At 42.5% G+C, this 25437-nt stretch overlaps 1 protein-coding gene across 8 annotated transcripts in view; it reads right to left on the minus strand.

Moving 5' to 3' along the window:
* Nucleotides 1-25437, minus strand: part of SYCP1 (synaptonemal complex protein 1) — a 276938-nt gene that overhangs the window by 176874 nt on the left and 74627 nt on the right. For 7 of the 8 annotated variants that reach the window (XM_083172734.1, XM_083172733.1, XM_083172735.1 and 4 more), the window contains exons 10-11: nucleotides 14581-14658; nucleotides 13941-14045 (exon numbers count right to left, since the gene is read on the minus strand). In XM_083172734.1, coding sequence (XP_083028860.1) covers nucleotides 13941-14045; nucleotides 14581-14658 — 183 coding nt within the window. Of the gene's footprint in view, nucleotides 1-13940; nucleotides 14050-14580; nucleotides 14659-25437 lie in introns of all 8 variants that reach the window. The other variant, XM_083172732.1, reaches the window with a different exon arrangement.

Below are 25437 nucleotides of genomic sequence, written 5' to 3' on the forward strand. Positions count from 1 at the left end.
ATCTGACATGCAAGAGGGAGGTAGTGCATGGCAGCACACCTCAGACACAGCTCTGCGGTCAGCACACAGGCTGTGGAACTAGCGGCTCCAGCCAGCCAGTGGTAGCGCTGAAACGGGATCACACCCGTGTTCAGGCGCTTATCGCTACTGCATAGTGAGCCCCAGGAATATATACATTGTATCTGATAATTGTTACATCCTGGATGAGCATACACACTGTAAAACTGTCAATACCAGACATAACATTTCCACTCTTAAATTTCAACCACCGTGCTTTATAAAATTATAAAATTATTCAGGGACAGTGTGAAGTGGGGTCCCACTAGGTGGGGATATATTATATCATTTTTAAATCACTCAATGTTGTCCTATGCGTTTTTCGTGTTTTTTTATATCTTCGCAACTATTTTAATGAAACCAATAAAAGTCATGTTTTATTATTAAATTCTCTTTTGGTGCACCAACCAAAGACACCCTTTCTCTGTCCTCCCCAATAACTGGGAGCCACAATAGTTCTATTAGGGTAAAACCAGATTGTAATATGACCCAAGGTATAGGGCCAGAAGGCTCTGAGCAATAACTGATCTGATTTATCAGGCATGCCACCTGAGACATTATAAGATATTTTTTTAGGAAGACTGAGTTTCTTATTATTCCATACTGTATGTAGCTATTAAGAACTGCTTCAAATCTATTGAGCCAGTGGGGAGAAAGGAGTCTAGGGATAAATCTGAACAAATTTAACATTTTGGGGAGAAAGGACATCTTAAATGCTGCCATTTTACCTATCAAGAAAACCTCATGATTCAGCCAGTCCGTAGTAAAGGCCGTCAATTGTTTTAGTAACGGGCCATAGTTAACATTAACATGCCGGGCGCCCTGCTAATACGTTAGTTACTTACGGCAGGTGCCGTAGCTTCGGCGGGCCGAGGGGGAGATCGCTTCGGTGGGCGGACATCCCGGCGGGTTCAAGGAGCTTCATCAGCGGCCACACGGAGGGGGGAGATCCCAGTGGGCGGGCAGGCATGCGACCGGAGGAGACGCAGACGTGTCATGGATGTAATTCAGTGTAATGCCACTTGGGGAGGCATCACATGGTTTCCATACTCCCCAGCGGCACTACGCTAATTGCGTAAATTGTGGGGACTGTCATGGCAGACGGGGAGCCGAGTGCCAGAGGACGGGAACGCTGGCCCGGGGACATCAGTGAGGTAAGTTACGTAGTTTACGTAACTTACGTAATTTGCGTGTTACATAGTTTACGTAGTCAGCATAGTGGTGTATTGGTATTCTCAATACACGCAAACTACTTAATACATAAGTACCAGCAAGGAATAGCAAGTTGTCATTGGTAAACAGACATGTTCTGTGGTGGAAATCATTGATAACAGGACCACTAAGAGACGACGTGTGGATGCGCTCAATAAGGAGTTCTATTGCTAAAGCGAAATCTAGGGGGTAGAGGAGACATCCCTGTCTGGTACCATTACTTAAACAGGGAAGATAAGAAGCCATTACTGGAAACAAAAGCACCTGGGGAAGAAAATTGTGAAAGAATAGCATCTACAAATCGCCCAAAAAAACAAAATTTAAGAAGGGATGCCTTCATGTATCCCCAATGTAGCCTGTTGAAGGCTTTTTTTAGCAGCAAGGGAAAATGCCAGAAGTGGTTTCCTGTGCGATGTTTTATGACGCCAATAGCTCTCCAGCTATATTCCACATCCTGCCGGCCTGGTGCAAATCCAACCTTGTCTGGATATATCAATTTCGGGGCATTGGATTCAATCTATTCACAATCAGTTTGGCATAAAATTTGATGTCAGTGTTTAGTAAAGCAATTGGTCTATAACTATGGGGATATACAGGATCCTTACCCGGTTTTAAAATTTTGATAATACAGGCTTTTAGCATTTCAGAAGGGGAACAAACCTAAGGAAGTTCCTGCTTCAAATACCTACAGAAGAATTGGGATAACATCGGCCTGAAAGGAAGTATAAAAATTGCAAAAGTATTGGATATATCTAACAAGTTAGTAAGTTTGGTTCCAAAATTATTATTAAGAGCTTTGATTGAGGCCCCTAACTCTCTCCCTTCTAGCTTTCGAGCCAAAAGATGGAACGTTGTTTCCTATAGAACTTTTGATTTAATTTGGTAATAATGGCATTAAACTTCCGATGGTGTACAGTAGGTCTCCAATTCTTCAAGTATGGATTGGAATAGAGAGTAATTATTGTGGTCTGATGTATGTTGAGTTTTCACATGACAGAGTTTAGTTTATAATATTTTAGGAGTAGTAGTTTTTACTTGATGTTTAAGTCTAGAGGCTAACAGGAGAAACAAAAGAAAAGAAACTCGGGTGGGGTGCACTCTCAATATCTTGATCACTAAAGTTATTCAATAAGAATTTGAAACTATTTTTTATTGTGCTTTTTTTTAATTATTTGCTGAGTGATTATTAAATTAATAGCCAAAATTGCTGACTAATCAGATATTTGTTTTATACTGGCGATTTATTAGTTTTTTGCAGGATTTTAATCCAATTGATATGTGCAAAAAAACATCTATTATGAGTATAAAGGCTGGCCGTCATAAATCCTTTATGCCCTTATCCAGAAGGCAATGTCAATGCAGTCTCAATTAGTTTTGAGATAAGGATTATAATCATTGGCCAGCATAACTCAAAATTTCAAAAAAACAGATGATGAAAGAGCACACATCAAAAAAATAATTTTTGCAATATTATTTACATATATACATATTGTACTGCTTTTTCAATTATAGAAAAATCCCTTAACTGGCATCTGATACAATTTGGCAACACTTTTAACTATGTGTATTTTTCTTCTAAGTCTAGAGGCTACCTGAATAATTGTCCCGGAGACAACAGCCTTAAGTGTGCACCAGAAATTGGTGGTGGACGTGTCATCTGGTATATTATGCTAAAGGAAATCAGATAGAGAGGGTTGGATAGCTTGTTTTGCATCTACTGAGGATAGTTATTAAATCTCCAATGTCTGTTGGTTGAAATAATGTGAGTAATGGTGCCCACACACGGTGAGATGTGTGCTAGGTGCGATTTGAGCCTATAAAATGTGTGCTAGGTAATTTGGACTGCACACATGGTGCAATTTAAACAACATGCGAATAGAACTACACCCAATTGGGTACATGCGATCTAGTTAAAAAATACCTGCATGCACCTACTAATTTGCGTTGCAAAATTGACTATGCAGGAGTGTGCCTCGCATCGCAAAGGCTAAGAAACACAGTGCTATTTGAAATAGGCACAATGTGATTGGAACTGAAAAGATTAAATTGCACTGTGCGTGGAAGCCATAATGTCTCAGCTAATAACAAAAGCGGCATGGTCAGACCATGTTATGTCAAGAATATCAGCTCTACAGGCCTGTTATAATGGCCATGTATCTATAAATGTATCTATAAATGAATAGTCTAGAATAGGATTTGTGGATATGGGACAATACCTTGTCGTGGGGTGTAAAGCTCATGAGGCATCGAACATACCAAATTCTATTAATAATGGATTAAAGGTTTTCGAATTGTTCAAGGCTTTTGATGAGAGGTTACAACCTGTAGGGTCTGAATTATCCATCCTCGGGTCTATTACTAAATTAAAACACCATGGAGTATTACTTGTCCGATACACACCATTTGAGCAGTTGAGGGCATAAACAGAAGCAATAGAGACACCCTTGCCATCTAAATCTCCAGCTAAAATGACATATCTACCCAGCGCATCAGCAACCTGGGATTTCAAAATAACATCACAGTGATGACTAATAACAACTGCTACACCTCATTTTTTTAGTTGGGCGATTAGCAAAAAAAAAAAAAAACAATCACATAGTGCAGATCCCAGAAAGCCGGAGGTGCTGAAGAGGCTAAGTGGATCTCTTGAATGGCTACCACATCAATTCTAGGGGAATGACAGTAGCATAGGGTAGTCCTACGTTTCAGGGGGGAATTATAGACATACACTTCACCCCAGATGCAAATGCAGAAATTTTATGGGGGTTTCCAAATGTATGTGTGAGTGTGAATAGATACATATGTATGTATGTGTGTGTGTATAGCTATATATATATAGATACGACAATACAGTGTCTGGTGGTCAACGTTTCAGTGCTCGTTTATTGGCACTATCGTCAGGATAATAGACAGGTAAGTGCAGTGACATTTTATAGCATTACAGGTGATCAAGAGGTGGGAGTGGTAACCGGCGTTCACCAATCCCAAGGGATTTCACGTCAGCTAGCCACACCCACCACACTGTGCATACTTCACACTAATAAAGTTTTTGGTACAAAAATACATAGAAAAAATTGAAGAAAATACATTTAAAAAGTTGCGGGATACATACAGGCTTAATTTTCACAGTGCAAATGGCAAAATACAGTGACATAATTACATTGCATGTTAGACTCAAAAAGCAGCAAACGACAAATACTCATTCAGCCCTTTTGGTGCGATTACACCCAAACGGTGAATCCACTCAGTGTCTCTCCTAAGTAATATTTTATTGCGGTCACCGCCACGAACAGGTCTGTCAACCTGATCGATCATGCTGTACTGCAAACTAGTAAGAGGATGTTTCATTTCTAAGAAGTGACGGGCTACAGGTTGGTCACTGGTACCACTTTTTATTGCAGCTTTAATGGACGACCGGTGACCGGCCATTCTGTCCTTAAATTTGCATTGTGTCTTACCTATATAGGTAAGACCGCAGGGACAAATTATCTGGTATATCACATAAGTGCTATTACAAGTCAAGTGCTGCCGTATGAGAATCTTTTTGCCTGACTGCGGATGATTAAAACTGTCACCTGATATTAAGTACTGACACGTAACACAGGTGCATCTGAAGCACCCTGGACGTTTAACCAAGAAATTACTGTCAAGCTTTTTCTGAAAGATGTCTGATTTGACTAATAAGTCACGCAAATTCGAGCCCCTTTCATAACAGGGCATGATGGTAGTATTAGTGAATGGTAATTGTTTATCTGATTGCACGCTAGGCCATTGGCTCCTTACAGTTTGCTGGATCTCTGTGGACATAATATTAAACTTATTCACCCATGGTAATTTTTACATTATCACTATTTATGCCTCTAGATTTTTTCACTAATAAATTGTTACGATCCATACCCATGACTCTTTCTTTAGTTTTTAAGACAAATGTGCGATCATATCCTCTGGCGATAAATCGCTCAATCAAGTCATCCAGTTGTTTACTGGTGGCTTGATGGTCAGAGTTGATTCTGAAAATTCAAATCATTTGCGAATATGGAAGTCCCATTTTTAGAGGGATGGGATGACAGCTATTAATATGAAGACCGGTATTGCGGTCTGTGGGTTTATAAAAGACAGTTGTTGCAAAGTCACAGTTATCCTTAGAAATAACTACATCAAGGAAGTCAATTCTATTCAGATCCATGCGGATGGTAAATTTAACTGGACACTCAGTAGTGTTATGTTTATTAACAACATCCTGGAATTCATCCTGAGTACCAGTCCATGTCAGGAAGACATCGTCGATGTATCGAACATACGACGATATCTTCCCGGCAATCATCAAATCAGTAAAGAAGACATTTTGTTCAATGTAAAACATATAAATGTTTGCAAGCGCAACATTTATATGTTTTACATTGAACAAAATGTCTTCTTTACTGATTTGATGATTGCCGGGAAGATATCGTCGTATGTTCGATACATCGACGATGTCTTCCTGACATGGACTGATACTCAGGATGAATTCCAGGATGTTGTTAATAAACATAATCATCCGCAGTCAGGCAAAAAGATTCTCATACGGCAGCACTTAACTTGTAATAGCACTTATGTGATATACCAGATAATTTGTCCCTGCGGTCTTACCTATATAGGTAAGACACAATGCAAATTTAAGGACAGAATGGCCGGTAACCGGTCGTCCATTAAAGCTGCAATAAAAAGTGGTACCAGTGACCAACCTGTAGCCCGTCACTTCTTAGAAATGAAACATCCTCTTACTAGTTTGCGGTACCGCATGATCGATCAGGTTGACAGACCTGTTCGTGGCGGTGACCGCAATAAAATATTACTTAGGAGAGAGACTGAGTGGATTCACCGTTTGGGTGTAATCGCACCAAAAGGGCTGAATGAGTATTTGTCGTGTGCTGCTTTTTGAGTCTAACATGCAATGTAATTATGTCACTGTATTATGCCATTTGCACTGTGAAAATTAAGCCTGTATGTATCCCGCAACTTTTTAAATGTATTTTCTTCAATTTTTTCTATGTATTTTTGTACGAAAAACTTTATTAGTGTGAAGTATGCACAGTGTGGTGGGTGTGGCTAGCTGACGTGAAATCCCTTGGGATTGGTGAACGCCGGTTAACACTCCCACCTCTTGATCACCTGTAATGCTATAAAATGTCACTGCACTTACCTGTCTATTATCCTGACGATAGTGCCAATAAACGAGCACTGAAACGTTGACCACCAGACACTGTATTGTCGTTTCTTTGATTACAAGACCAGAGTGCCGCACCTTCGTTCCTGTGTACCTTGCTTCAACTTCGGTAAAGCAGTGAAGGCACCTGTGCAAGTTTATTGCAATCAAGCTGGGAGTGCCGGTCCCCCACTCAAGTTATATATATATAGATATATATATCTATGTGTACTTTTATGCCGGCACTCCCAATCTCCATATACAGCGGGTCCGGTGCACTCCAAAGCATAGCATACAAAGGTCCAATAACGGAGGCACACGGAAAAGTAGTTTCAATCAACAACTGTATTCGGGCATAACAGTAATCGAGTGCTTTCGGGGAAGCCTCCCCGTCGTCAGGATATCAGCCCTTACACCAGGAAAGTGAATAATCAAATGTGACATTTAGACAAACATGTACTTATACATACCTGCTCCGTCTGTACGTTTCCCGCGCCGAGCGTCCGTCCTCCTGTAGTTCACGCCCCCGGCTTCCTGCAGATAGCCGGATGTCGTCACTGGAACGCACAAGTGTGCGTTCCAGTGGTACAATGGTACGTTCCAGCGTTGCAATGGTACGTAATAAGTGCACATCCAATTGGGCTATAGTATCATATTGATGTTTAAAATTGCCACAAAGAGGGGGATCCAAGAAAATTAAGCACAATTAGGGATGAACCCTAAATCTGTCCTCAAAGGGATGGAATACCACTTGTTCTTAGATGATTTAGTTCAGGGCAAGAAAAGTGACCATTCCTGGTTTGTAAATGCTGGTGTGCTCCTCAGTGTCCAAAATGCACTGAGGAGCACACTAGCACTTACAAACCAGGAATTTGTATTAGCATTACCCTTTATAAACTACAAAACAGGGCTATGCATGTATGACTACTTAAAATATACATTTGTTAAAGCTATTTTTGATTAGATGTCCTTTTTGCCCATTTTATTTTTAAACATGGGCTCAGCAAAATCATGTATTTTAAAGCCATGTCTTCTGTGATAGATGAGAAAATCATTTTGAGAAGGTTTGGGTTGCAATTCATTTTTGTTTACAATAAGAATAATCACTGGATGCTTTAATAATGATGGAATATTAAATGTAGCTGAAGATGTAAATGGTACTTGTTTCCTAGCACGGCCACAAATCTTGGCCATCGGGGGTAATTTTAGTGGCCTGCGACGCGACCGACGCGATGCCCCCGATTTTTCCATTGAAATGCATTGAAAACAGTGAAAAATCGGGTCGGTCGCGTCGTGTGCGCCTAAAAATGCTTAAATGGTCCACCCGCGATGGCCGCGATTTCCCCATAGGGAACAATGTTAAATGCCTCAATTTACCCGCGATGACCCCGATTTCCCATAGGAAACAATGTTAAATGGGTCAATTTACCCAAATCATCATAGGGAAGAATGGTAAATGGGCCAGAAAGCCCCAAAAAACCCCCTGACCAGTGAAATGTCCCCCCAAAAGTAGTTCACGCTACCCCGCGATGAACGTGAACCCGAAGCGTGGCGAGCGCAGCGAGCCCGCGATGGGCGGCGGTACGCGTCCTCCGACCTTTTCATACCCCTACTATCCACTAGGGCGTGGAGTGAGAATAGAATAGTGTGGCGAGCGCAGCGAGCCCGAAGCGTGGCGAGCGCAGCGCGCCCCGCGAGGGGACGCGGATACCTTCACAGGTAAACGCGTCCCTTCGCGGGCTTCACAGGTATCCGCGTCCCCTCGCGGGGCTCGCTGCGCTCGCCACGCTTCGGGCTCGGTGGCTCGCTGCGCTCGCCACACTATTCTATTCTCACTTCACGCCCTAGTGGATAGTAGGGGTATGAAAAGGTCGGAGGACGCGTACCGCCGCCGCTCGCCACGCTTCGGGTTCACGTTGATCACGTGGTGGTGTAAACTACTTTTGGGGGGGACATTTCAATGTTCAGGGGTGTTTTTGGCCCATTTACCATTGTTCCTATGATAATTTGGGTAAATTGAGCCATTTCACATTGTTTCCTATGGGAAATCGTGGTCATCGCGGGTAAATTGAGGCATTTAACATTGTTCTCTATGGGGAAATCGCGGGCATCGCGTCTGGCCCATCGCACCCGATTTTTTTGTGCATGCGATGCCCGCGATGGCCCCGATTTTACCCCCGATGACCGCGATTATGATCGTTGTGGCCGTGCTAGGAAACAAGTACCATGTAAATTACATAAGAATTGTAAGCTGGTGTAATGTAGTAGTCCAAACCATAAATTAGACAAAGTTTTTTTTTAATGCTTTTGCCCAACATCTGTTAGCATGGCTTTATGCCAATGTGTATGGCTGCAGAAACATATAGCAGCTCAAAAAGGGATGCTAGAATTCAGTAATACAGTCAGCAATACTGATGTTTTGGAAGGTAACCACATTAGGTGAAGTATAGAATATGAAATGCTAAGTTACAGTGTTTTCCAGTAAAACACTGTTCACATAGCATTTTGTATGCAGGTACACCCACAATCACAAACTCACAAACAGAAAACAAGATTTAAATCTCTTTCTTCGAGTACGTCAGAGGCCACAGGGCTAACAGTGGATAGTGAGTGAGAGAGCAACCATTCCAGCACCAGAAAGTTAAACTTCTTGGCTGCTCCCAGTCAGCCAGGCTCCTACCCTCCACCACCCAGCCTCCAGACCAAGCTACTCAGTTTTTAACAACCAAGGGCAGGAGACAAGAGAGAAGGAAGAGAATAATCATACTGAAACACATTCAAATATATGTGAGTTCCCTCAACAGAGGAAACCATAACTGTAACATGTGTGAGTTTACTCAATGCAGGAACTATTAACTGAGTTCACTCAACTGAGTTACAGTACTATTAACTTCAATCCAACTGAAGCAGGCACAGTAAGAAAGGATCCCTGTGGCCCCTGACGTCCTCGAAGAAAGAGATTTAACAGGTTAAACATAAATCTCATTTTATTCTTTGTGAGATGTCAGGGGGCCACAGGGCTAACAGTGGGACATCCTAAAGCAGCCACCTTAGGGTGGGGACTCGCATGTGCCGCGGCCAGTACACTCTGGCCAAATGCAGAGTCCTGGTAGGCAAATGTATCAAACGCATAAAAGCCTAAGAAAGTATTGGTATACAGGACAGAGCCAACAGGTCAGATACCCTCCTGGCCGAAGCAATCACCAACAGGAAAACTGTTTTCCAGGTAGCCAGTAAAGGTCCACCAAACTTAAGGGTTCAAACGGGGCACCCTGAAGAGCCTCGTGGACCAGAGAAAGATCCCATAGAGCAACAGGGGGAACAAAGGGAGATTGGATACGCAGGACACCCTGCATGAAAGTGCGGACATCCTGCAATAAAGCCAACCTCCTGCAGAATAGGATGGAGAGAGCCGAGAATTGCACCTTCAAAGAAGACAAGCACAGCCCAGCCTCCAAACCCTTTTGTAAGAATGACAGAATCCTGGAAAATGGTAAGTCCTGGGATTGAAACTTTGAGTGAGACACCAGGAAAAGTAAGCCCGACAGATGCGATGGCATGCACCAGCTGAGGAAGATTTGCAGGCCCTGAGCGTAGTTGATATGATCCTTGAGTTAAAGCCTTTGGCTCTCAACAAGGAGGTCTTAACAGCCACCCCATCAAAGCCAGATGCTGCAGGTTCGGATGTAGACACGGACCTTGAGTGAGAAGGTCCAGCCATAGAGGTAGATTGATTGGACGGGCCACTGACAGGGCCTGCAGATCCGAGAACCAAATCCTCCTGGGTCAATGTGGGGACACCAGGATCAACGTGCCCCTTCCGCCTTCAACTTGTGGAGGACTCTGAGAAAGACTGAGATGGGGGAAAAGGCATACATCAGAGCATAAAGATCACAGATAGAGCTGGGATCTTCCCCTTCGACAATCGAAAGATGTGGGAGGCCTCTGCCATGGCCTTTGAGTACCCCCTGGTGGTTGATTCAAGCCACCATTGTCGTGATGTCTGACTGGACTTGCATAGGGTGACCTCGGAGCCAAGGTTCCACCTGGTGGAGGGCCTTTAGGACTGCCCTCAGTTCGAGGACATTGATCGACAGCAAGGATTCCTGTGCATTTCACAATCCCTGGAAAGATCTTTGACATGTAATCACTCTCCAACCACAGAGACTGGTGTCCGTGGTGAGGAGAGTCCACCGGTGGATCCAAAACTGTCTCCCCTCCATGAGGTTCTGGTCCAGAAGCCACCAGGACAGGGAGATCCATACTGCCACTGATAAGACAATTTGGTGGGACCGAAGATTGGTCTAAGACCCAGACCAATAACTGAGGATCTCTTGTTGGAGAGGGCGTGAGTGGAATTTTGCATATTCCGCCATGTTAAAGACCAACACCATTGAGCCAGGACCCTCATGCAGGTATGGATTGACACTCGCCTAAGGGAGAGGAGACGCCGATCAAGTAGATACGCTGATGAACAATGTTTATCTGGGCCCCCAGATGGATCATGGACTGAGCTGGAAGCATAGAAAATTTAAGTCAAATTATGGTCCAGCCGTAACGTTCCAGGACCTCCACCACCTGGACCCTGAGCACCTCTGGCGACTGTGCTAGGATCAACAGGTTGTCCAGATATGGAAGTATCTGGATGCCCTAATTGTGAAGTCTGCTGCCCATTACCGCCATGACCTTCGTGAACACCCTGGGTGCAGTGGATAGGCCGAAAGGCAGTGCTTAAAACTGGAAATGATGGTCCTGCAGTGCAAACGCATAAACCTTTAATGTTCCTGTTTTATGGGTATAAGCAGATATACATCATGGATGTCCAGGGCTGCCATGTAGTCCCCTGGATGTAAGGCCAGAACTATGGACCTCAAGGTTTCCATCCTGAACTTTAGGACCGTAGCTTCTGGATGGTCTGCTCCAGGGCTCTGCGCTTTTCCAAGTTCTTTGGAGTACTTGTGGAAAAGAATGAGCTTGGTGGACGATGGCACAAGGTTATGGAGTAGCCTTGGGAGAACACATCCCGAACCCATGCGCCTGTCGTGGATTCCAGCCAGATATCTGAAAACCGCAGCAGGAGAGCCCCCACCCTGGATTCCCCAGGAGGGCTTGTCCTCTGGCTTAGATTCAAGCTGCATGGTGGCCAAGATATGTTTACGGGCTGGGGTCTTGTGAAACTGTCCCCACCCCTGCCCTGAGAGCGAAAGGATTAGAAAGCAGCGCGGGGACATGCAGTAGGAGTGGACAGCAGGAATGCTTCCCCACCGTAGCCACGACTTTGTCCAATGGCTTCTCAAAGGGAAGGGCCTTTTCTTAGAATTAGAATCCGACTTCCAGGAGTGAAGCAATAGAGACCGACGAGCCGCCAAAGCCAAGGTGGACATGCGAGAGGTAAGGATAGCTGCATCCAGTGCAGCCTCCCCTAAATATAGTGCGGCCTGGTGCTTGATGTCAATAGCAAGCAGCAGGTCATCTGCACTACACCCCTCCACAACTGTATTTGCGTGGGAGGTAGTCCACTTCATCATGGCCGAGGACCTTGGTGGTTAAGCAGGGTCCTGTAAATTTAACACCTCCTTGACCGCTGTCACCAAGGCCACTATATTGATGCAGGATAATGCGTCGTCCCTTGGGGCGTCATCGTCATCAACATTCCTGTTATCAACTAGTTGTCCCTCCACATCATCACTGTCCGTATCAGTGTCCTGAGGGAGGAGCAGTTTGAGGGAAGGGGCCACCCTGACCAGAGCCATACGGCTAAAGCACGTGTCCAGGGAGTCTCCACCACAAGGGGGGCAAACACCGGAGACATGGATGGCTTGGCCTGGAGGGGGGATAGAGGAGGGGAGGAGCCTGGCTGACTGGGAGAAACCAAGAAGTTTAACCTTTCTGGTGCTGAAATGGTTGCTCTCCCGCTAACTACCCACTGTTAGTCCTGTGGCCCCTGACGTCTCCCGAAGAATAAATAGGCAAGCCACTTTAATCAGAAGCAGCTGCTTGTTTGTCTATTTTGCAAAAAAGACACACGGAGTCACAAGGAAGTCAGGAGTTATGTGTAACATGACTTGTAGTGCACGAAGGATACATGCATGTGCACACATCTGTTTATGTTTATTCATATATTTTTTCTGCATTCCTCTATTTGTTTACCATGTTACACACTGTTTTAACTACCATTTTCCACCCTTGGCCAGTCGACACACATTGTGTGACACTGTTTGCACCACACTAGCCCATGATTACACACACAAGGGATTTAACATATATTTGATTTTTGTCATTGTATCTTTGCAAATCCATTTTTCATATTTCCGGAAGTTGATTACCTTAAAAGGATAGCTGCTTCCAAAGCACAGAGGCAACCTTGACATTTAGCACATCTGCATGTCATCCTTTACTTTTTGGTCTTTATGGGCCTTATTCTAGTTCACTCAGAGGCAAATTCCTTCTCAGATGGACAAAACCATGTGCAATGCATGGGGGGCAGATGTAACAGGGGCAGGTAGAATTAGATTGGGTGAGTTACTTTGTTTCTGTGCAGGGAAAATACTGACTGCTTTATTTTTACACTGCAATATAGATCTCACTTTCAAGAAAATCCCCACCTAAATCTAACTCTCTCTGCACATGTTCTATCTGCCCCACCTGCAGTGCACATGGTTTTGTCCAATTGAGAAGGAATTGGCCTCTAAGAGTGAACTAGAATAAGGCCTTATATTTCATGTCACTGGAAACAAAAAAGTAGATTTTTTTTTAAACATGTTTCAATAACATTGATTATTATTGTTATTAGATAATAAATGATGGAAATATTTTCAACTAATACTACTTTATCCAAAACTTTCCTGTAGCCCAGAGGTTCACAAACTTTTTTGAATCACGGCACTCTAGAGTATCAGAATATTTTTCAGGGCACCCCTAGGCCAAAGTTTGTTACCAAGAATAAAAAAAATAATTAAATAAGTTGTGCTTAAATGTCATCCTTAGGTCCAGTTATGTGGTCAGGAACACTATTCACTTTTGTTTCCCCACATATTTTATAATTGGAAGCCACAAGCACTGATTTTGCCTGTTTCAATGGCCATAAATAATTTGAATTGGTTCTGGACGCCAGACTGTGGCACCCTACAAGTGCTCCGAGGCACCCCAGGGAGCCTAGGCGCACAGTTTGGGAACCACTGCTGTAGCCTGTTATTTTCCTATTTATTATCTACTTGATGAGTAAATTGAGCATACAAAAACTGCAAACAATTACGTAATGGATGCACACAAAAAGTACAAGTCCACTGATGCATTTTGTTTTGTTAAATTATAACATCTCCTACAGTATGTCAATTAAAATTTCCATGACACTTGAAAATAAAATATAAAGAGTACTTAGGTCAATAATATGCCTTCTTATAACTGTACTACTCTAAGCAATTATGATATACTATTACACTCTATTTCAATTAATAATACATAATAATTGGATAGGCTTTCCTACTTGTTGTTTCTTCAAGCTCCTTAACTCTGTTACTTGATTCATTCAGCTGAAACTGTAAATCCAGTAGCTTGCATTCCTGATCTTCTTTGTCTTTTGTCACCTCTACTATCTAATAAAAAAAACATATACACTAGAACATATTTATGTAATCATTTCTAGTAAACAATTACATACAGTACTCTACATAAAGGGGTACATTTTAACCCTGGTCTCAACCAGGGATGAACATGGCTGTGACCTGGGTTGCTGTGCAGTGTGAACGAGTAACCTGGATTGAGTAATACGGGACCTGTTCACACTACATCGTCAGCTTCAAGCATTGCCTGCTCCCAATGATGTGCCACTGCTCTGCCCCACCCATGTGTGACATCAGCGACCTGGCAGTAAGCTGGGGCACTGTGGAAACTTATAAACTACAAATGACAGGTCACTCCAGGGATGGGTAAGGTAAGGACGGGTATCAGTACTAATTAGTAACACAGTCAATTTGATATCATCATCAGTGCTGAGCCATGGATATTCTTAAAACTTGAGCATTAAGGTGCCTTAAGGTAGATTCAGGTTAGAAGGAACATTGATGTATTGATACATATCCTTTATATTATTGTAGTAAAGTTCATAAACCGTGGTTAGATAAGACATACCTGCTTTCTGCTTCTAGCCAATTCAAGATTGTGTTCCGTTTGCATCTCTCGAATTTTTTTGTTTTCTTGTATTACTTAAAGCACATATGAAAATAGTAATTATACATTAATCAGCAATAATATAAAAACATAAATCTTTGAGTATCTAATCATGTTTTAAAAATCTTACAAAGTATGCTACCCCGCCAATGTTTGCTCACTAGTACAATGTTGAAGAAGGCATGGCATGCAGTAATATTTTCCTCAATGGACCTGAGGTAGAATCACAGGCTGAACATTGAATACTTTCAATTGAATTCCAGTTCCCCAAACAATTAGTGTTCACTGAATAGCTCCCTAAATATTCCCATACATGCAAATTTATGTAGAAGTTAAAAAAATCTGTAGATGTGGTTACAATATGCAAATTATAGTCAGACACTGAATGATATTATCATGAAAGGGTGGACTCATATGGCAATCATCCAATGGGGTAATTTAGCACCAATCGAAAGGGGTGGAATGTGACCCTATTCCGATGGTGGAGGGTCTGCGCATGCACATATTTGCACATGTGCAGACCCCGTAAGCGAACAGCTTTGGTGAGGGGTTGGGCAGGGGCGGACAAGGAGCCAGATATGGGGAACACCCAGCGTATTATGGTAGCGCACGCGGACCAATGCCTGCCAGGGGGGCGGATGGCTGATGTCACAGTTCAGACTGACTATTATTTTTAAAGGAGAGAGAAAATCATTCGGTACTCTTTACCTAGAACGGCGCCCACGATGTCCATCGCGGTCATCGGGGGTAAAAAATCGCGGGCATCGCAGCCATCGCATGCAGTAAAAAAACGGGTGCGACGCGATGCCCGCGATTTCCCATAGGGATCAATGTTAAAAGTGTCAATGGACGCGATTTTTGTGTTCAATGCCTCAATGCCTGCGATTTTTCCATAGGAAACAATGTTAAATGGGCCACAGAGCCCTAATAGTCCCCCTGAAGCCAGAAATGGCCCCCACAATTGTTAACGCCACCCCACGATCAACGTGAACCCGAAGCGTGGCGAGCGTAGCGAGCCCGCGAGGGGCGGCGGTACGCGTCCTCCGACCTTTTTATACCCCCACTATCCACGTCGGCGCGGAGTTGAGAATAGAATAGTGTGGCGAGCGCAGCGAGCCACCGAGCCCGAAGCGTGGCGAGGGGACGCGGATTCTTTCACAGGTAAACGCGTCCCTTCGCGGGCTTCACAGGTATCCGCGTCCCCTCGCGGGGCTCGCCACACTTCGGGCTCGGTGGCTCGCTGCGCTTGCCACACTATTCTATTCTCAACTCCACGCCGACGTGGATAGTGGGGGTATGAAAAGGTCGGAGGACGCGTACCGCTGCGCTCGCCACGCTTCGGGTTCACGTTAATCGTGGGGTGGCGTTAACAATTGTGGGGGCCATTTCAGACTTCAGGGGGACTATTTGGGCTCTGTGGCCCATTTAACATTGTTTCCTATGGAAAAATCGCGGGCATTGAGGCATTGAACACTAAAATCGCGTCCATTGACACTTTTAACATTGTTCCCTATGGGAAATCGCGGGCATCGCGTCGCAACCGTTTTTTAGTGCATGCGATGGCCGCGATGCCCGCGATGGGCGCCGTGCTAGGTAAAGAGTACCAATCATTCTATGGTCGGTGACCATTAAATGGTTTTCTCATCTTTTGGTTGCATACGAGGGGATGTGTTCGCGTACATCCCCTTGCATGTTACCGAGGGGATTCGGCGTCAGGGGGGGGTGGGGCTGGACATTCATCTGGGCGGCGTTTCAGGGCTCGTTAAGCTGTGAGCGGCCAATGCTTAGCAAGCCTTGCTGAATCAGGCCCAATATATTTGTGTGCAGTAACAGTATATCAAACTAGGTAAGAACTATTTCTATAAGAAACTGTTAATAATAATAATAATAATAATACTACAGGTAGGTCCCAAGAAAAATACCTGAAGTTTTTAATACTGTAGTTGTAATAGTGCAGAACAATGTGCGTCTGGATCAAATTGCAGTAGATGTTTCTAACTCAAATACTTAACTGATGACGATTAACCTTATACCCCGGAAAGCATATATATATATATATATATATATATATATATATATATATATATATATATTTTATATATATATATATATATATATATATATATATATACACACAGGATGGTAATAAGCGGCACTCGGAGACTGACGTAAATAGTGAAGAAAGTGGAAGTTTTATTCCATGTGCCAAACAGAAAACGTTTCGGAGCTCGGGGGCCCCGTCGTCAGTTCAGGGAAGCACAATTACATTTGCAAACAAAGTGACATTTATAGGTAACTTACCCGCCCCCTGTACGCCCTGTCCGTGTCCTCCTCCAGCGGCTGCTTCCGGGTTGGCGCCGTCTCTATGACGATGCTGGCGCCGCTCCGATGGTTGTGATGGTCGCGATATTTGCGTGCGACATCATCACTGATGCGCGCTCCCGGCTGCCTGCTCTTGGGTCACGTGGGGCGGCTGTGTGCTGCGTAACAAAACACAAACAAAACACCATGAGTCACAGTCCTATTACTTGAAAAGACTAAACAGTGAAAAAAACGTCTGTTTCCATACCTAGAAAAACTTTAAGGGAAACAGAATACAAACAGTGAAACAAAACGAATGGCTGTGACTACACAATACTATCTACAGTGGTGAAAGGCTGCCATCTACTGGGCAGTATATGAAAGTGTGGCTAGATTGTACAAATACATTAAAAATCTTGCAGAATATTAAAAAAAAATGCGGACAGCATTTGGGGACTGTCCCTGAAAACTGCATACCCCAGTCTCCATGTGCCTGGCCACGGACCTGTGGCTATGCCTATATATGAGAAGAAAGTACTTGCACAGGGCAAGTTAGGCAGCGCTTACTGTATTTCAATGAATAAACCAAGGTGTATAAAGGTATAAATTTTACTGTTTAAAATAGCATATAAATACAGTATACATTTACAGGTATAAAACAATGAATAACATATCTCAATAAAAATTGGAAAGGTGGGGAAGTAAAAGTAAATTGGAATTAATAATGGCAATAATAAAAAGGAAGGTATCCCGCCTCAGTGGACATTCATATAGTGGAAAAAATATATATTTTTGATCACTGAATTGTGGAGAGCAGGTAAGTGCACTTTACCGGCTTGGAGTACTGGATCCTTTTTGAAGAATGAAATGGTAGCTGGAGAGTCCTCACAATGTGTGCGGCCGTAGGATATGCCGCTGGAGGAGTCAGAAGTCGCAGGTGGAATCAGTCCTCTAGTTGAGGTGTGAGACAGATGGTGAATGTCTCAAAACACCGGAGGGATGTTAGTACAGCGATTTGACCTGTAGTTACCAGCAGCAAATAAGATGTGGCTTCCGTGTCCAAGTTAGAAACCTCGCTAGGTGTAGATGTTGTTAACCAGCGGTATCTTGGAGCACGGTGTCCGCCTTTAAATGGAATCCAGTGTTGGGGTGTGAATAAATATCCACAAAGAGAGAGTGTCCACAGCAGTGTCCTGAGGCGATGTCCTGAGGCAGGGATAACCAGGGGGTTCACCTAACGCGTTTCACTGCGTCCTGCAGCTTTATCAAAGGTGTGGGGAACTGTGTACCTGGTTCAGGTATATATACCTTCTCTAATGAGAAATCTAGTGCACCTGTGCGGTGCAGCATAGCAGTACTAAACACTCAAATTAAGCAAAATAACAAATAAAGAATAGGTAGGCAGACATATAGTATAGCAATATTATAAGACACTCTAAAATCACTTCAAAATTATGTGTACATAAACATTTATTGTATTTTGTTCCGATCACGTGATTTGCGGAGATCACGTGATCGGGATACTGTCACACTTAAAAAAGGGGAATATGTGTCCCATGAGATCATAATCAGAGAGATCATTAGACCAATGAGAATCGCAATCAGTAGTTCCAACATTATAAAAGGCATTCATAAAGCATTTGAGGTGTATCACGTATTTGTATAGACAATTCGCTTGTGGAACGCATATTGCGTTCCAAATCCAATGGCGTTCAATCGCTTCCGCCTCTGCCCCGGAAGCGAAAGACTGCTCTGAGGAATGGATAATTATTTAGACGGCATAGAGGGGCGCGGCATGCAGCAGTGTTAGCCCTCATGTGTACTCGTCGCTTCAGCGTCATTATGTGACGCGTGAAAGGGGGCGTCTGTTCGCTCGAAGGTTACTCCGCTCATCAGTGGAGCGCACATGCGTTCCAAATGGAGGGCACATGACCGGGCTAGCCAATCAACAATAGGCATAGTTTTACGGCAACTAGATGAGAAGCACATTACATAGTTTATCTTGAAGATGTATATATACACATTATATTAGACATCTAGAAACCAACAAGAAAGCACCAGGGGACCAAGGTAAAAGAAATGAATTACTTATATTGGATGATAGGATACATTTTCAAAAAAAGAGAGAGAGAGGGGGGGGGGGGAGGGAGAGGGTTGGGGGTTAAATGAAAAGGACTGATCATGATAAAACTTATTCAAGGTAGGCATCAAACATGGGATTTTATATATGCTGAACATCTTTTTACAGGCATAATTCCTCGGAATGCAATGATTATTTTTATTTTTATTTAATCCCTGTTCATATTCAATATTCAATAAAGGAGAGAAATTCATCCGCTTGAGTATATTGTGTCTTTATTAAGTATTTGTATGTTAGAGTGCTACATTATAATGGGACCTCTATTTTTATATATATATATGGGATCCATTCAATAATAGCTAAACATATTTATATTGCTAAGCTGATGTTTGGGGGAGGGGGGGGGGGGGGAAAGGAACATGAGAAAAACAAGAAAATGTATAAATGTATATTCTATTATGAAGCCAATGGATAAATATAAATTTAAATATAAATTCAAAGAACTATATTCAGCTCCATTGCCTCGTTCAATCCTCTGGGAAAGAGTGAATCCATTTTAAATGTCCAAAAAATCTCCTGTTTACATAGGATACGGAACCTGTCCCCGCCCCTCTTAGTGGGCGGTACATGTTCCAATCCCGTTAGTTTCAAATCCTTGGGATCATTCTTGTGGCATTCAGAGAAATGTCTAGAGACACTGTGGAGGAGAGATCCTTTTATGATGTTCCGACGGTGTTCAAGGAATCTGGACCTCAAACATCGTGTGGTTCTCCCCACGTATTTCAAATTACACGTACAGGTGAGTAAATAAATGACAAAGGAAGTATTACAATTAATAAATCCCTTTATCTTCATTTTATCAGTGGTTGTAGTAACTTCGGTCAATTTGTTGGTGATAAAATTGCATGTAATGCAAGGGTTACCACCACATTTATAGCATCCTGAAGGTTTTGTTGGGAGCCAGTCAAGTGAGGGGATTGGGGCAGGAATTTTAGGGCATTTTAGGTTACTTGGGGCTAGCAAGTTTTTTAATGACTTATTTTTCTTGAATATGAAAGACGGTTGGGGAGGAAGTATCTCCCTCAATATGGAATCTTGTTTTAATATTGAGTGGTTTTTGTCTATGATTTTTTTGATTTCTTTATAGTCCTTATTAAATGTAGAGATAAAGGAAATACGATTCTCTTCATTAGAGAAGGGGTCTGGATGGCATTTATCCTTCGGGCGTCTGTCCATCAGGAGAGCATCCCTATCTCTTTCTCTGCTGGTAATATATGCGTCTTGTACGAGTTGGGAAGGATATCCACAGTTTTGAAATGCAGAGACGAGGTCCTTCGCCTGGCTGTCAAAGGAATCCAATTGTGAACAGTTGCGTCTGAGTCGCAACATCTGCCCCTTGGGTATGTTCTTCACCCAAGGAGGATAATGGCCACTCTTAAAATGTAAATAAGAGTTGGTATTTACAGATTTTTTATAATTACTAGTATGAATTGAGTTATCAACACTTCTTAAAGAAAGATCAAGAAAATTAATAGAATTGGGGTGAAATTCGTGGGTAAACCTTAAATTAAAAGAATTTGAATTTAAATATGAAACAAAAGAAGTGATGGATTGGTGATCCCCATCCCAAATGAAAAATAAATCATCTATATAACGGCCATAGAGGACCAGGTTCGCGCCAAACGAGGACCCCCAAATAAGTTGGTCCTCAACCTCCCCCATGTAGAGGTTGGCATAGCTTGGCGCAAACCTGGTCCCCATGGCCGTACCCATCACCTGTAAGTAAAAAGTGTCTTGAAAAAGAAAATAATTGTGTTTAAGGATAAATGATATGGAATTAGTGAGAAAGTGTTGGAGTTCCGCCGTCAGATCACCATCCTCTCTCAGTTTTTTGGAGATGGTGTTAATTCCCAATTCATGTGGAATATTGGAGTAAAGACTCTCCACATCTAAGGTCAAGAAATGATAGGTCTCTTTCCAAACAATATCCTTTTATCAAATTTAAAAAATGGGTAGAGTCACGGATGTGTGATCTGAGGGCGGTCACCCGTGATTGTAAATGGGAATCAACAAATTGTGAAAGGTTGGAAGTGAGTGATTGGACACCAGAAATAATAGGGCGACCGGGTGGGGAGGTGAGATTTTTATGAATTTTGGGGAGGTGATAAAAAATAGGAACCAAAGGGTGGGGATTAAACAAAAATTGGTATTCATCTTTTGTGATGATAGAATTGGTAAGTGCTTGATCCAGAAGTGTTTTTAGCTCCAAAATATATATATTTTTTTTTTTTTTTTTTTTATTAAAGGATATTGTTTGGAAAGAGACCTATCATTTCTTGACCTTAGATGTGGAGAGTCTTTACTCCAATATTCCACATGAATTGGGAATTAACACCATCTCCAAAAAACTGAGAGAGGATGGTGATCTGACGGCGGAACTCCAACACTTTCTCACTAATTCCATATCATTTATCCTTAAACACAATTATTTTCTTTTTCAAGACACTTTTTACTTACAGGTGATGGGTACGGCCATGGGGACCAGGTTTGCGCCAAGCTATGCCAACCTCTACATGGGGGAGGTTGAGGACCAACTTATTTGGGGGTCCTCGTTTGGCGCGAACCTGGTCCTCTATGGCCGTTATATAGATGATTTATTTTTCATTTGGGATGGGGATCACCAATCCATCACTTCTTTTGTTTCATATTTAAATTCAAATTCTTTTAATTTAAGGTTTACCCACGAATTTCACCCCAATTCTATTAATTTTCTTGATCTTTCTTTAAGAAGTGTTGATAACTCAATTCATACTAGTAATTATCAAAAATCTGTAAATACCAACTCTTATTTACATTTTAAGAGTGGCCATTATCCTCCTTGGGTGAAGAACATACCCAAGGGACAGATGTTGCGACTCAGACGCAACTGTTCACAATTGGATTCCTTTGACAGCCAGGCGAAGGACCTCGTCTCTGCATTTCAAAACTGTGGATATCCTTCCCAACTCGTACAAGACGCATATATTACCAGCAGAGAAAGAGATAGGGATGCTCTCCTGATGGACAGACGTCCGAAGGATAAATGCCATCCAGACCCCTTCTCTAATTAAGAGAATCGTATTTCCTTTATCTCTACATTTAATAAGGACTATAAAGAAATCAAAAAAATCATAGACAAAAACCACTCAATATTAAAACAAGATTCCATATTAAGGGAGATACTTCCTCCCCAACCGTCTTTCATATTCAAGAAAAATAAGTCATTAAAAAACTTGCTAGCCCCAAGTAACCTAAAATGCCCTAAAATTCCTGCCCCAATCCCCTTACTTGACTGGCTCCCAACAAAACCTTCAGGATGCTATAAATGTGGTGGTAACCCTTGCATTACATGCAATTTTATCACCAACAAATTGACCGAAGTTACTACAACCACTGATAAAATGAAGATAAAGGGATTTATTAATTGTAATACTTCCTTTGTCATTTATTTACTCACCTGTACGTGTAATTTGAAATACGTGGGGAGAACCACACGATGTTTGAGGTCCAGATTCCTTGAACACCGTCGGAACATCATAAAAGGATCTCTCCTCCACAGTGTCTCTAGACATTTCTCTGAATGCCACAAGAATGATCCCAAGGATTTGAAACTAACGGGATTGGAACATGTACCGCCCACTAAGAGGGGCGGGGACAGGTTCCGTATCCTATGTAAACAGGAGATTTTTTGGACATTTAAAATGGATTCACTCTTTCCCAGAGGATTGAACGAGGCAATGGAGCTGAATATAGTTCTTTGAATTTATATTTAAATTTATATTTATCCATTGGCTTCATAATAGAATATACATTTTTACATTTTCTTGTTTTTCTCATGTTCCTTCCCTCCCCCCCCCCTCCCCCAAACATCAGCTTAGCAATATAAATATGTTTAGCTATTATTGAATGGATCCCATATATATATATAAAAATAGAGGTCCCATTATAATGTAGCACTCTAACATACAAATACTTAATAAAGACACAATATACTCAAGCGGATGAATTTCTCTCCTTTATTGAATATTGAATATGAACAGGGATTAAATTAAAATAAAAATAATCATTGCATTCCGAGGAATTATGCCTGTAAAAAGATGTTCAGCATATATAAAATCCCATGTTTGATGCCTACCTTGAATAAGTTTTATCATGATCAGTCCTTTACATTTAACCCCCAACCCTCCCCCTCCCCCCTCCCCCCCTCTCTCTCTCTCTTTTTTTGAAAATTTATCCTATCATCCAATATAAGTAATTCATTTCTTTTACCTTGGTCCCCTGGGGCTTTCTTGTTGGTTTCTAGATGTCTAATATAATGTGTATATATACATCTTCAAGATAAACTATGTAATGTGCTTCTCATCTAGTTGCCGTAAAACTATGCCTATTGTTGATTGGCTAGCCCGGTCATGTGCCCTCCATTTGGAACGCATGTGCGCTCCACTGATGGGCGGAGTAACCTTCGAGCGAACAGACGCCCCCTTTCACGCGTCACATAATGACGCTGAAGCGACGAGTACACATGAGGGCTAACACTGCTGCATGCCGCGCCCCTCTATGCCGTCTAAATAATTATCCATTCCTCAGAGCAGTCTTTCGCTTCCGGGGCAGAGGCGGAAGCGATTGAACGCCATTGGATTTGGAACGCAATATGCGTTCCACAAGCAAATTGTCTATACAAATACGTGATACACCTCAAATGCTTTATGAATGCCTTTTATAATGTTGGAACTACTGATTGCGATTCTCATTGGTCTAATGATCTCTCTCTGATTATGATCTCATGGGACACATATTCCCCTTTTTTAAGTGTGACAGTATCCCGATCACGTGATCTCCGCAAATCACGTGATCGGAACAAAATACAATAAATGTTTATGTACACATAATTTTGAAGTGATTTTAGAGTGTCTTATAATATTGCTATACTATATGTCTGCCTACCTATTCTTTATTTGTTATTTTGCTTAATTTGAGTGTTTAGTACTGCTATGCTGCACCGCACAGGTGCACTAGATTTCTCATTAGAGAAGGTATATATACCTGAACCAGGTACACAGTTCCCCACACCTTTGATAAAGCTGCAGGAAGCAGTGAAACGCGTTAGGTGAACCCCCTGGTTATCCCTGCCTCAGGACATCGCCTCAGGACACTGCTGTGGACACTCTCTCTTTGTGGATATTTATTCACACCCCAACACTGGATTCCATTTAAAGGCGGACACCGTGCTCCAAGATACCGCTGGTTAACAACATCTACACCTAGCGAGGTTTCTAACTTGGACACGGAAGCCACATCTTATTTGCTGCTGGTAACTACAGGTCAAATCGCTGTACTAACATCCCTCCGGTGTTTTGAGACATTCACCATCTGTCTCACACCTCAACTAGAGGACTGATTCCACCTGCGACTTCTGACTCCTCCAGCGGCATATCCTACGGCCGCACACATTGTGAGGACTCTCCAGCTACCATTTCATTCTTCAAAAAGGATCCAGTACTCCAAGCCGGTAAAGTGCACTTACCTGCTCTCCACAATTCAGTGATCAAAAATATATATTTTTCCACTATATGAATGTCCACTGAGGCGGGATACCTTCCTTTTTATTATTGCCATTATTAATTCCAATTTACTTTTACTTCCCCACCTTTCCATTTTTTATTGAGTTATGTTATTCATTGTTTTATACCTGTAAATGTATACTGTATTTATATGCTATTTTAAACAGTAAAATTTATACCTTTATACACCTTGGTTTATTCATTGAAATAAGCGCTGCCTAACTTGCCCTGTGCAAGTACTTTCTTCTTTTCTATCAGTGGGGAGTGACTACCCCCACACCCAGGCAGCAGCTTACATTATAGAACCAGCTCATTGTCATAGCGCTTGATTATTCCCAGTGAATATCTCCTTTTCTCTATGCCTATATATGTCAATGGTCCACCGGGGGAGGTGCTGTCAAACATGGCATACTCCCCTGTGGTTAAAAGGCAACATGTGTCTATACGTGGGCAGACAAGTGGGTGCCTGTGTGGGCAAAAGGACAAAGAAAATAAATTTACGCAAAGGGGTCCCCCTATGGAAAGAGCTGAATAATGTATGGATAGGTGATCAAATGGCCACCACCTATGGGCAAATGGTGAACTTTACAGGAAAGAAAAAAAGGGATTTTTGTAAGAACTTACCGTTCGAATCCCTTTCTCTGATATGGTCCTGGTGACACAGCTTCACATTGGGATGTAGGAGGGTCCGCAGGAGCCAGGCACCTATCCTAAAGCTTTTGGAGGGTAGGCTCCTCCCCTACTGCATCCCAGATTCCTCAGTTCAATCTTTCAAAGCCACTGGAATACATTAACTCAGTACAACGCCTGCACATATCATATGCACAATTTTA

The sequence above is a fragment of the Crinia signifera genome, chromosome 2 (assembly GCF_055691185.1).
Source record: "Crinia signifera chromosome 2, ASM5569118v1, whole genome shotgun sequence".
In the NCBI taxonomy this organism is placed as follows: domain Eukaryota; kingdom Metazoa; phylum Chordata; class Amphibia; order Anura; family Myobatrachidae; genus Crinia; species Crinia signifera.